This window comes from Garra rufa, chromosome 24, assembly GCF_049309525.1.
Source record: "Garra rufa chromosome 24, GarRuf1.0, whole genome shotgun sequence".
Classification (NCBI taxonomy): Eukaryota; Metazoa; Chordata; class Actinopteri; order Cypriniformes; family Cyprinidae; genus Garra; species Garra rufa.
In genome coordinates, this window is record NC_133384.1 from 13,967,441 (window position 1) to 13,981,213 (window position 13,773).

At 38.6% G+C, this 13,773-nt stretch overlaps 1 protein-coding gene across 5 annotated transcripts in view; it reads right to left on the reverse strand.

The window, feature by feature from the left end:
• Window positions 1-1,834: 1,834 nt before the first annotated feature.
• Window positions 1,835-13,773, reverse strand: part of LOC141300796 (sickle tail protein homolog) — a 154,632-nt gene continuing 142,693 nt past the window's right edge. For 3 of the 5 annotated variants that reach the window (XM_073831094.1, XM_073831092.1, XM_073831090.1), the window contains 9 exons: window positions 13,065-13,500; window positions 12,764-12,980; window positions 12,018-12,322; window positions 9,916-10,068; window positions 9,363-9,467; window positions 7,682-7,756; window positions 5,137-6,756; window positions 4,477-4,614; window positions 1,835-3,530 (listed from right to left, as the gene is read on the reverse strand). In XM_073831094.1, coding sequence (XP_073687195.1) covers window positions 3,039-3,530; window positions 4,477-4,614; window positions 5,137-6,756; window positions 7,682-7,756; window positions 9,363-9,467; window positions 9,916-10,068; window positions 12,018-12,322; window positions 12,764-12,980; window positions 13,065-13,500 — 3,541 coding nt within the window. In that variant the 3' untranslated portion in view covers window positions 1,835-3,038. The remainder of the gene's footprint in view (window positions 3,531-4,476; window positions 4,615-5,136; window positions 6,757-7,681; window positions 7,757-9,362; window positions 9,468-9,915; window positions 10,069-12,017; window positions 12,323-12,763; window positions 12,981-13,064; window positions 13,501-13,773) is intronic. The other 2 variants (XM_073831091.1, XM_073831093.1) reach the window with 2 other exon arrangements.

Consider the following 13,773-nt stretch of genomic DNA (forward strand, 5'->3'; position numbering starts at 1 on the left):
GCCCGGAAACTCCCCAGATCTTAAAACTTGTGGTCAATCCTCAAGAGTCAGGTGGACAAACAAAAACCCACTAATTCTGACAAATTTCAAGAAGTGATTATGAAAGAATGGGTTGCTATCAGTCAGGTTTTTCAGAGGCAGGGACTGAAGGGCTCATCAGAGTAAAAGAAAAGCTCAATGCACCAAATTTTTGAGATAGCCTTAATGAAAACTCAGTCCAGAGCATTCAGAACCTCAGATTAGGAAGGTTCACCTTCCAATAGGACAATGATCCTAAACACATAGCAAGACTGGCTAAAACTCTGTGAATGTCCTTGAGTGGCCTAGCCAGAGCCTGGGCTTGAACCCAATCAAACATTTCTGGAAAATCCTGAATATGTGTGTCTGCCCCCATCCAAGCTCACCAAATGCTTATATGCAAAGCTTGTTGCATCATACCCAAAAAGACTTGAGGCTGTAAAGGTGCTTTAGCTAAGTAGTGCGTTAAGGGTATGTATACTTATGCAACGTACTTATTTCAGTTTTTTTTTTTTTAAGTTTACAATGTTGTGACAATTCTGTTTTTGTTTTGTCATTATTGTTTATTGAGAAGAGATTGATGTGGTAATTTAAAGCAGTTTAACATAAGGCAGCAGCAATTTCCTTTTGCCTGAATTACTGCAGCAATGCGGTGTGGCATGAAGTCGATCAGTCTGTGGCACTGCTCCTGTTGGAAAATGAAATCTGCATCTCCATAAAGTTGATCAGCAGCTGGAAGCATGAAGTGCTCTAAAACGTCCTGGTATACAGCTGCGTTGACCTTGGACCTCAGAAAACACAGTGGACCAACACCAGCAGATGACATGGCACCCCAAACCATCATTGACTGTGGAAACTTTACACTGGACCTCAAGCAACGTGGATTCTGTCTCTGCTCTCTTCTTCCATGCTCTGGGACCCTGATTTCCAAAGGAAATGCAACATTTACTTTCATCAGAGAACATGACTTTGGACCACTCAGCAGCAGTCCATTCCTTTTTGTCTTTAGCCCAGGCGAGACGCTTCTGACGCTGTCTGTTGTTCAAGAGTGGCTTGACACAAGGAATGCGACAGCTGAAACCCATGTCTTGCATACGTCTGTGCGTCTGACTCCAGCTACAGTCCACTCTTTGTGAATCTCCCCCACATTTTTGAATGGGTTTTGTTTCACAATTCTCTTCAGGGTGCGGTTATCCCTATTGCTTGTACACGTTTTTCTACTACATCTTTTCCTTCCCTTCGCCTCTCTATTAATGTGCTTGGACACAGAGCACTGTGAACAGCCAGCCTGTTTTGTAATGACATTTTGTGTCTTGCCCTCCTTGTGCAAGGTGTCAATGGTCGTCTTTTGGACAACTGTCAAATCAGCAGTCTTCCCCATGATTGTGTAGCCTACAGAACTAGACTGAGAGACCATTTAAAGGCCTTTGCAGGTGTTTTGAGTTAATTAGCTGATTAGAGTGTGGCACCAGGTGTCTTCAATACTGAACCTTTTCACAATATTCAAATTTTCTGAGATACTGAATTGGGGTTTTCATTAGTTGTCAGTTATAATCATCAAAATTAAAAGAAATAAACACTTGAAATATATCAGTCTGTGTGGAATGAATGTATACATTATACAAGTTTCACTTCTTGAATGGAATTAGTGAAATAAATAAACTTTTTGAATATATTCTAATTATATGACCAGCACCTGTACATACATTGAATAAAACTTGTCTAAATTGTTGACCGGTACAATAGAGTTGTGTACATTTGTACTGAATGTCATGGGGGGAAAAAACAGTGGATAAAAAACACAAGTCAGCTGAAATATCTGTCAAAATGTTTAATAGAAGGACTTGCAGTGTTGCAGTGAAGAAACCATAGCCGAGAGGCCATGTGAACAACAAGCATGCAGAACTTTACTATTTTAATACCTACACTCTCTTTGCACAGATTGCTTCTGCAATTAAAGCTATACAAAACCAAAGAAAACATATTTATTTACAAAATCTGTCTGTGCAAGCATGATTGTTTTTCTATTACATTCTCTCTTTCTACAATTTTGTATAGGCATGCATAGAAATAAACTTTGGTACAATATGTTAACAAAACTAAAGACAATCTCTGAAATAGAGATGTTACAGTATGTACAGGTAAAGTAGAGAGCAATTTTATCAATCACTACAATTTTTAGTTTACATTTAGACATCAATACTCATTAACTTAAGAGCCAGAGACTGCATGAGTAAATCAAGAATTGTGACGTTGGTAGGTTAAGCCAGGTGTAACCTATCCTAAATGTACAAAAAGTGACTAACACAGTATATATAGTCAGTTGTAAAGATGTAAATTACAAACTTTGGCAAATAGGCACAACTACTGAAAAGACAGCAAAACTGTTGTCAATTTATTATGATACATTTTAAAGACATTGGCAGTGCATGAAAGAAATAAAGAAAAAAAAAAACAGACACGATGTTTGTCAATTTGTATTAATGATTAATATACTTACAGTACTTTTTGACATATTATGGCTACAACCAATGTCTGTCAACTTAAAAAATGCAAAATGAAAAAAATCTACAATCATTTAGAGGACACTAATAACCAATAACTTTGTTTACATACTTTCACTGTTGACTTGAATACTTTTTAGTCTCTCTTCAACTTGTATGAAAAATAAATATTCTTTTCAAATGAAGTGCTCTGTAAAATCCTTGATCAAGAGCCTGCTCTCTGCAAATAAAGTCTTCTTTTTTAGTTTTTAAAATAAAACAGTTTTTCTTTTTACATGTTCGTGATTTGCAGAGATTCAAGTTTACAACACTGATAATGGATGATGGCCTGTTACTGTCAAAAAAATAATAACATGCAATAGCCAAAGTCATGCCAAACCAAAGTTCACTCTGATACAACAACATTATCTGTTCAAACAAATAAAAGCACAAACTTAAAAAATGAATCAAAGTAAAATCAGGAGTGACTCCACCTCATTAAGAGATACATGAATGGTTGCGAAGCAGCGAAGCATTCTACGCAGCGTCCTTAGCGACAGTTACCGTTGGAATTGCTGATTTACCGGCACTTCCGTTGTGTGGCCGACTGTAGCTGGTGAAGCTGGGTGTGTGAATGGTACGGATACTCTTCGCACTCTGACTCAACATAGTCGGGGACAAAGGGGAGTGGGAACAGGAAGAGGAAGAAGAGGAGGAAGGTCGACCATTTTGTGTCTGCGTGGGAATAGAGAGGCCTTTAGTGCTGTGAGTGGGAGGGGCATATTTTAAAGAACCATTAGAATGGGAGGGGATATGAGAGGAGGGGGTGGAACTGGATCGAGGAGGAGGAATAGAGGACTTGCTAGTGGGAAGGGAGGAAGATAAAGGAGAAGAATTAACAATATTAGTAGAATCAGACTGGGACAAGCCTTTTCCCGTACTAGAGGAAAAAGCAGGAATTTTAGAAGCAGGCACAGTAGGAGAAGTAGATTTGGGATCTCCTCCAGATCTCTTAGCACTTCCATTAGCCTGCAAACAAAGATGCCAAAACACACTGATTGTCAACACAGGGAATTTACGATTGAAATTTCTAAGCATGTTTCAAATCATACTACTAGGATCTACGGTTAATCATGACAGATTATCAAAGACACAGAAACTACATATATAAATGAAGGTACTAACAGCACACACAAAAAAAACTATCTGTCTTGAGGGTGAGAATGTAGAAAAATGTCACTTTACATAGACTGTAAGAAGGAAAGGAAAGAGAAGGTGAGGGACGGTTTTAGAAGTAGAAGTTTTAGAGTGAGTAATGCGCAGAGTGAGTGAAACCAACCAGTACTCATAATCAAGGCTCCAGGAGGAATAGAAGAGGTACAATTTGGGAAGGCATCCACAGGATAATGGGGCTTAGTGGATTTGTGGCCAGGGTTTGCAGATTCCTCCGAGAGGTAAACAGGGAAAGGGTCCAAAAATGGGTTAAACAGAGAAGCATCCTGACTTACAAGGGAAGTTGAAGTGTCACAGGCATTGGAGTGTGTAGGGGTTAGATGTCAGTGGTATTTTGGTTAAAGAGTCCGTAGTCTAAGCATCCAAAACAGTTAGTTAAGCAGTGGCTGTGGTGTTTATATATCTTTCTTTCACTATTGTAAATTAGTTTGACTTTTACAGCACCAAAGCCACGAGCAAAGCAAACATGCAGAAGCATTTGATGGTTTATGAAATAACAGTCAGTTGCCTTTCGGTCACAGCCATTCAAAAAACGTAGCAGGAGAAAACGTCAACAGTTCAAGACAGCTTTCGGCGCTAAGCCTTTAACCAAAGAACAGTTTGTTCGGTCTCATCAGGTTTTGTGTTAGTTCTTTTCCCTCTCAATACAAGCCCTGCAAAAACTGACTTTTCTCTCGAGAATTCAGTCTATGCCTAGGTGTGTGTCTTTCTGACTGAACAAGTGGTCCTATGATAAGACTACCTGGCGGAACTGCCTCTGAGAGTCCTGTAGCTTTTGCGGTTTTGTTGCCCTCTCTTTCTCTGAGGTGCCCGGTTGCTGCCGCGCCTTGGCAGAAACAGGCACCGGCATCCGACTAGTAGGTGAGACCACGCTGGCATTCTGCAAAAAGGATTTAAACCAAACAGAAGAGAAAAGGAATAAAAAGAAAGAAACAAAAAAGCCATATTTGAGGTGGTTTGTTAACTAAATCACAGCAAGACAAAGCTTGCACAACACATCTGTAGTATCACCATGACACTCTAGAGTTTGTATACCAGAAAGAGAAGTAAGGAAGCATGCAAACCAGCCCAGAATACCAACAAGGTTTTTTTAAGGATTGCCTTAGAACCCACATTAAAGGATTTAGAAACAATGTGAGATTGTGGTTCTAAGATGGTGAAAGCTGTTGGCTGCCTTAACCCAAGATTAGAGCACCATCAGTAAACACACAAAAACACCACTCCAGAAATAAAAACACCATATTTGTAAAAAAAATATGTGAAGGTGTTAAAAAGTTCAGATCCCAGAGTTGGTAGCCTCCACTGCAGGAAAGGCTAAGGATCTTCAGAAGTCACTGTTGTGAGCAAGAGGAGAGGGACAGACCCATAGTCTTTGCTAAGGTAGTAGGAGCTAGAGAGAGACCTGCTGGGTGGGAACTGGTGTGACTGAGACCCCGGTAGTTGGTATGATGGCAGGCCGAGGAAGGAGCTGTGGTTTTGTCTTCTTTCGTAGACCAGGACCTTTACTGGAAGAAGTCGACCTAGGGACCAAGGTTTTGGGAGGAAGTACTTTCTCTGATTGCCCTGGAGACTCTTCAATCTTATTGTCCAGAGTTCCAGTGTTCACCAAGTTGTCAGACTCTTCCGAAGACTTTGACCCCATTTCGCAAATTGTGTTCTCGAGCTGCTTTATAGTTTGCTCTAGACTGTCAAGGGTTTTGTAGGTGTTCTTACGAATCTCATTAGTTCGTCCGTTAGGTTCCTGTGCATTTGATTTTGAAGACTCTGTTTTAGAGGAAGCAATTTCAAACCTCTTGGTCTCTTTGTGTTGCTTGACAGTTCCGTCTGACTCTTCTTCATCCTCATAGACGACAACCTGCAAAGTCTTTTTGCCTGTTTTACTTCCAGCACGAATGGCTTGCGTTAATGCTGCTAGCTGTTTCTTGGGGAACTTAAACTTAAACTTCTTCTTTCCATCTTGCTTTGCATCACCAGTAATGTCTACTAAAGATGAGCATGAAGAAGAGTTCATGACTTGACCGTCTGTGACATCTGCAGGAGAATTTGAACAAGTAACTTTTCCAGAATCCCTACCATCTCCATTCTGTTTAACCTTCACTTCCCTAGTCCATTCTTCTTCCTCAGTTTCCTCACTCTCCTCATCTATTCTTTCTTCTGCAAGCATTCGCTCAAGCTCCTCCTCACATTCAAACACAGTAGAGAGGCGTTTATAAGCTGAGCGGATATCCATTGGCTCATCAAAGATGATGATAACTGGCTTTTTACTGGTGTTGTCAGCACCAGTAGGACCATTGGTACTGGCATCACCTTTTGATGCCATGCCACTGTCAGAAGAACTTGGTCGTTTGTTGCCAAAAGTTACCGTCTGCACATTGCCTTTCTTGGCATTGACAAGCTGATGGTACTCTCCATTGGAGAGGGCTTGTACCTTGGTGTTAGTAATCATGAAGGCAAAGTTATCTGGAGGAGGTGGAGGTGGCTCCTCTCCTGACAGGTCGGGACTGAGAAAGGCCTCATTACTGTCTTCCATTTCCTCAAATTTTCTTTCCTTCACCTTGGATGAACCAAATATAAGTTTCTGATTGGCTACATCTGTCCCAACAGGAATTGCTTTGGAAAGAATCGGTGCGGTGTCTTCAAAAGAGACTGGTGAGCAAACTGCTGTTGGAGACACTACTCTCTCCTCTGTGCTAACCTGTACTTGAGCCGCTTTGACAACATGAACTTTCCCTTTGGTTGGACTAGCTGGAAGTTCTTCCAATGGAGGGGGTGGATTTGACTTCAACGAGGCTGAACGAGACAGCTGATTTTGTTGTAGAGTGCTAGAAGAGCTGGCTGGGCCGCTACTTTTGAGGGCACCAAATTTGTTAGTGGATACCTGCAGCTGGCTTTGGGATTGGTCAGAAGCATTGACATGTGACACCTGTGATGGGGGAGACGGTGATGCGTCTCTACGCTCTGTTGATTCCTCTGGTGCTGATGGAGTTCCCTTGGAGATCTGAGCTGTGACATAGTAGATGACCTTAAAAGGTCAAATGTCAGAGAAGAAAAAAAACAAAATTTCAATTAGGTATGGTTTCATGAGCCAAATATCAATTTGTTAGTAATCCTACCTGGTATTAATACTATTCTACAATTGACTTGGCCATTACGGAAACTTTATGAGATTTCACAGAACACTATTGTCACTGTGGGTGTGTTCACACTTGTCATGTTTGGATCCATTGAAACGAACTCTGGTGCGATTGAGTAAGTGTGAACCCTGGTGTGCACCAAACAAGAGGACCAAGACTGCTAAAAAAATGGGTCTCTGTCCACTTCCAAATGAACTCTGGTGCGGTTAGAATTAAATATGAATGCAACAAGGACCAAATACCTCTAAAAGAACCAAAAACAGAAAGTAATGTGAAAGATTATGCGACATGATTTCATGAAGGGAACAAGCAATGTATCCAAAACAAAACAAGCAGGGGGCAAACATGGAGCAACAAGGAGGTAAAGTGCTTTTTATGAGCTCTTTGTGAGTGTGCAGATGGTGAAAATAAAATCATATACACACAACGAGTGCGCTTTAGTCCAGCAGATGACATTAGGTGTATTCAACTTAAAGCTGCTTTAAACTGAACGCACCTTTTCCTTTTGTTTGGAGTGTTCGGTGAGTTCTGTCACAAAATATATGTCATTAAACCCGACTAATCCGGTTGTGAACGTATCACTATGGCTGTTTTGGTATCTTTAGGTTCATTATCAAAAATGCCAGTGTGAATGCTAAGCAAACTAGGACCAAATATATAATTTTCCTTTTTTAGTCTAGACCAAATGAACCAAACAAATCGAACTACAAGTATGAACACACCCTAAGACTATCATACCATGATTACTTTTCTTTTAGAGATTTATAAGTTTATGATAACTGTGTAATTGTGATAGTAAACACTGCAGCTCACCCCAGGACTCTGACGAATTGTGTTGTTGCCATTCTCATCTGTATCAGGGTTCTTGTCGTCTTGGTTTTCAGTATTCTGTGGTTTGTGGGGAACAACATCACTTCACAAAGAAACAATCTCAGTCTACAAGCTACTTTAAGACTACTGAAAACCTTTAGGCTGCTTTTCGACAAAACACATTCTTGGATTATATATTCTATATTATAACCTTAATGATGCCAATAATATGTTACAGCTATACTTATAGACTACATAGACTATTTCTCTTCTCTACAGTGATAATCATATTTTAAAACATGCAATGAATAAATAATAAAAACAAACTTTATTGGATCAAAACTATAATTCGGAGCTAGACCTAAGGCATTTGTGAACCCACCTGAAAAAAAAAAACAGCTCAAAATTGTACACAAAAAAGGAAAAGAACAATGAAAACATAATTTTAAATTTGTAATGCATGTACCAACACTTTCCAACTTTTTCCATTTTGAATACAATTTTGAGCATGACAAGGTGCTTGCTGGTAATATCTCACCTGTAAATATTGTATTAAACTGCACAATTTTTGACAGTTTGAAAATAATGTGAAAATGAAGGTAAAGAGAAAGGAAGTAAGCTTGAAAACCCATTAAATAAGTAAGGAGGCTTATATAGTAGCAGGCATGCAGTAAAGTGAGAAGGTCAAAGAACAAATTCTGAACTCCAGACTGCTAGCTGAAAGTGTCTTTTAAAACCCTAAATAACAAACCATTTCTAAGTTGCATTCTACTGATACATATGATTAAGTCATTGACCCTTTTTGAAAAGAAACTAGATGTGAACATTAAAGTTGGATTTGATAATTTCTCTTAGTCTGCTAAATTGCTAATGTTTTGGTCAGGGCAATTTGATTATGTTACACCCAGTTTTAATACTTAAGCTGCAAATGTGACCCTGGACCACAAAATACATTGTATGGGTCAGAATGATAGATTTTGGTTTTATGCCAAAAATCATTAGGATATTAAATAAATATCCATGAAGATACTTTGCAAATTTCCTACCGTAAATATATAATGTCTTGCTAAGAACTTAATTTGGACAACTTTAAAGGTGATTTTGCACCCTCAAATTCCAGATTTTCAAATAGTTGTATAGTTCAAAGCTTATTTATTCAGCTTTCAGAAAATGTATACATTTCAATTTCGAAAAAATTTACCCTTATGGTCCAGGGTCACAGATGTTCATTGTAAAGGATAAATGTTTAAAAGTCACGTAACCCACCCCAGGTATGCTTTGGAAATCGAATTGTCTCCAATTGAGATCACACACTTTTTTCTATTAAAATGATCAAAGAAAACACACACACAACACCCTTTGACAGCAGAGTGTCGAAAATCTAGTTTATTGATTGGATGACTCAGAGCACACAAAGCCAATCATATCTGTTTCCCCTTTTGGCTACATCACTACAATCAGCACAGGTCATGAGTTCAGCAGAAATAAAAGGAAAGGAACAGAATTTAAACTTAAAGAACAGTGAGGACATTTTTGGTGTCTGATACCCATCACAAGAGTGTACAGAGGAAGTTAGCAAAGGGTAAGAAAGCCATACAAGCATCGCAAAGAACAGCCATCAGGGACAAGCGGCTGGCACAGGCAGGCAGTTGGAGGGTCTACTAAAGGACATCATATCCTTTACCTTCTTATCTTTAAGGGGTAGTAAGACCCCAGGTCTTAGCTCTCTGATCTGTGGCTCTACCAAACCCTTGAGCCCTACCTCCTTAACAGAGCACTTCTGGAAAACCTAGAGAGAAGAATTTGTGAGGAAGGGGGTAAAATATTAGAATTTGCCAATATTAAATTGGGCAAACCTGCTCAAAATGACTGTCTATAGAGGGTATATTTATCTGGGGGATAAATAAATACATATATATATATATATATTATATATATATATATATTTATGAATATATGTATTATTTTAAAAGGCCATTTTTTAAAGGATTTACGAGAACTGGGTTTTGTATTTGCAGAATCTACTGCAAGGGAAATGAAACTGCCACCAAATGAGCCACAGGGCACACCCAAAGCATCTTAACACCCACATCAAAGCAATTTCACACCCAAGACATTTTTAGATTAAAACACCTGTAGTTAGTAAAAGAAACAACATTTATACCTATTAGAAACATGACGTTATTCTTGCTACAAGTCTGCATTAGTGTGCATGTGTATGTAAATGTGTATCTCACCTGAAGCTCTGCCATAATCTTGTCTCCCTCATCTTCTTCCTCAGTGATAGCCGAGGCAGAGATAGGTGGAGGAGTGATCGGTTTAGGCTTCACTTCTGGAGAGGACTTTGGTTCAGGCTGAGATGCTGTAGTGTTGGACTCCTCTTCACCCTCCTACGAAACAAGTTATATTAATAATTATTTTAAAATAAAATGAAATGTTAATTTAAAGGAGTCATGACATGAGAAATCAAATTTGCCTTGATCTTTTGGCATATACAAGGTCTCCATTAAAACCTCCTCCTAATAAACAAAGCCTTTATTTGAAGGGTTAGTTCACCCAAAATGAAAATAAGCCCATTATTTACTCATCCTCAAGACATCCTAGGTGAATATGACTTTCTTCTTTCAGACGAATGCAATCAGAGTTATATTAAAAATTATCCTGGTTCTTCCAAGCTTTATAATGGCATGTGGCAGGTTAATGGCAGGTGTTTCTCTTCATCAGTCCAAAACAAGTCCAAGGGCATTCATTCATAATAAAAAGTGCCTCACACAGCAAATCGATGCGTTTTTGTAAGAAAATTATCCATATTTAAAACGTAATAATCACTTTAGAATCTAGCTTGCTCTAACAGTTGTACACGGAAGTAGTTCCGGGTGGATAAAGGTGGACGTATGTGTTGCGCATGTGCTGTTCAGAAGTGATAAATGTGGACACGCAAGTGGAGAGATAATAATAATAACGGTCACAAACTAGAAGTACAAAATGAGAATTTCTAAAAAAGAAATGTTGGAGGATTTTGATATAAGCCAAGAGGAGACTGGTTTTCCTTTGCTAAAGTCAGGAAGCTTTGCTTCCTTTGCTCCTGTAAACAAACGTTGGTTTTCACAAGATTCACCGGCGCATGTGCTGCGCATGTCCTACATCATCCACCCGGAGCTGCTTCTGTGTACAATTGTCAGTGCAAGCTATATTAAAGTGATTTATATGTTTTAAATATGGATGGATGCACTTTACTGGACTTGTTTTGGACTGATGAAGAGAAACAAGCGTCCATTGCATTTTAAAGCTTGAAGAAGCCAGAACAATTTTTTATAAAATTCTGATGGGATTCGTTTCAAAAATAAACGGAAGTCAAGTTATATACACCTAAAATATGAGTAATAATGTGTTAATTTAATTTTTGGGTGAACTAACCCTTTAATAAAGATCCAAAAATGTGTTTGCATAAACACTGCCTCCAGAGCAAGACAGTTCACAAAGAAACATTTGTTGAAAGATGAAGCGTTACTAAATCTGACTGCAGCAGCATCGCAAACTGTAAGTAAATGATTTCATAATGCTTTGTCTGGAAATCACATTTTATTTTATGTTGTCAAAACATTCGCATGCAACAGAGAGAGGGGGGGCATTGATACGTTAGTCAGTCATAACTGTGGCGGATTACTGATTTAAGTCTTAAAGGACCTGCCTCTAAAACAGGTTGTTTTAGAGATGTGACCCTGGACCACAAAACCAGTCTTAAGTCGCTGGGGTATATTTGTAGCAATAGCCAAAAATACATTGTATGGGTCAAAATTATTGATTTTTCTTTTATGTCAAAAATCATTAGGAAATTAAGTAAAGATCATGTTACATTAAGATTTTTTGTAAAATTCCTACTGTAAACCTATTAAAATGTAATTTTTGATTAGTAATATGTATTGTTAAGAACTTAATTTGGACAACTTTAAAGGTGATTTTCTCAGTATTTTGATTTTTTTTGCACCCTTAGATTCCAGATTTTCAAATAGTTGTATCTCGGCCAAATATTGTCCTATCCTAACAAACTATACATCAATAGAAAGCTTATTTATTGAGCTTTGATATGATGTATATATCTCAGTTTAGTCAAATTTAACCTTATGACTGGTTTTGTGGTCCAGGGTCACATATATGTATTTTATTTTATATAAATAAATAATTTAGAAAACTACTCTCCTGCTTAAATTTAATTTATTTTTATTATTTCATTTTATAATAATAATTATTTAAAAACACAATTAGAAGTTCATTATATTTATTCATTTTATTGGCTGTATTTTAGACAAAGTAAAAAAAATCTGTTCTGCGAACACACTTGTACCGTAACAGACTCCTTTCTGCTGGTGTAAACGACCTCTCCAGATCGCGTGGTGGTCATCCCAGTGTTAGTGGTGTAGTTTCGTCGAGGCGGGGGTGGAGGAGGGGACTTGTTGGCTTTCTCTGAGCTCTGAAGCTTAACAACTTTTTCCTGAGTCTTACTTTGTCTTTCCAGGCTGGATTTGATGGATAGGTTGGGTTTGAGAGGTCTCTCCAAAGCTGACTTAACTGGTTTCTCCAGAGGTTTGGGAGGTTTCTCTGGAGCAGTCTTAGTAGGTTTCTCAGAGTTTGGCTGATTGTCATCTGCAAAAACAAGTATAAAGTATAAACATTGCCAAATGTGACCCTGGACGACAAAACCTTAAGTCTTAAGTAGCACGGGTATATTTGTAGCAATAGCCAATATTATATTGTATGGGTCAAAATGATCAAAATTATATATATATATATATATATATATATATATATTTTTTTTTTTTTTTTTTTTTTAATGCCAAAAATCATTGGGATATTAAGTAAAGATCATATTCCATGAAGATATTTTGTACATTTTCGTACCATAAATATATCAAAACTTAATTTCTGATTAATTATATGCATTGCTAAGAACATCATTTCTACAACTTTAAAAGCTTTCATATGATGTATAAATCTCAATTAAAAGAATTGACCCTTATGACTGTTTTTTTGGTCCAGGGTCTCAAATAGTAGTCTCGAGCTTGGTTGTCACTTTCAGTCTCTTACCCTGTTCTGCTGGTGCTGCTGTGGGCTCATTTTTTTCTACCAGTTCCTCCAGGGAGGCAGGAACCACTGCAGGGGATCCCTCAGGTTCGCTTGGCATCTCAAGGTTTGGTATTCCTCTCAGCATGTTGGCTTCTGCTTCCTGGAGCATCCGTTCAAACTCATGCCCATCATAATGACCAATGTTCTGCCTCTTCTCCTCCCATTCTTTCTCTGCAGCCTGAAGACCAATCAAACAAGTAACTAAACAAGGGAACGCACAATTTCACCTTCACTCATTTGGTTTAGCATGCACAATACTCACTTCTATTGATACAGCTCTGTTCTTGTTCTTGCTGCGGCTTGCTTGGATCTCCTCAATGAAGTTTGGAGAAGGACCTTTGCCATGAATGCCATTAGCAGAGACTCCATTGCTGCTGTTATTTGGTATTTGTGTCTGCTCGAGTAAGGGTTTTTTGAGCTGTTTGGTGGGTGAAGGGGTAGACACTCGTCTTTGTGCGGCTGGGGGAATGGGTGAAGGTGCTGTTGATTGCTGGGATTGTTGTGAAGCTACAGGAGAGGCCTGGGCATGGTGGATCACCACAGGGTTGGACATCATAACCTCTGACCTCACTGTGGAGCTCTGAGGTGCAACCGAGGCAGCCTCGAAGGATTCAACAATGGGTGATTCTGGCTTTTCAGAGGCAGGTGGTGTCGAGGAAATAGGGTCAGAGGGTTTCAGCAGGCCATCTGTGGCAGATCTAAAGAACAAATGATATTTCAAACAGAAATCAGAGAGGAAAACATTCACAATACAGTAAAAACTAACCAAGTTAAAAATCACAAGCTTATTTTTATCAACTCAATATTTGAGAAGTGAAAGCTGCAGTGTTTATTTTTTAAGTATTAAAATACTCCTTTTGCAGGTGATTTCCACAGGTGGCTCTGTGGGCTTTCAGACTATTTCTCGACACTGGTTAATATCTCAACTACAAGAGTATTCAAGAATCCTTTTTGTACTACACATAACTGAG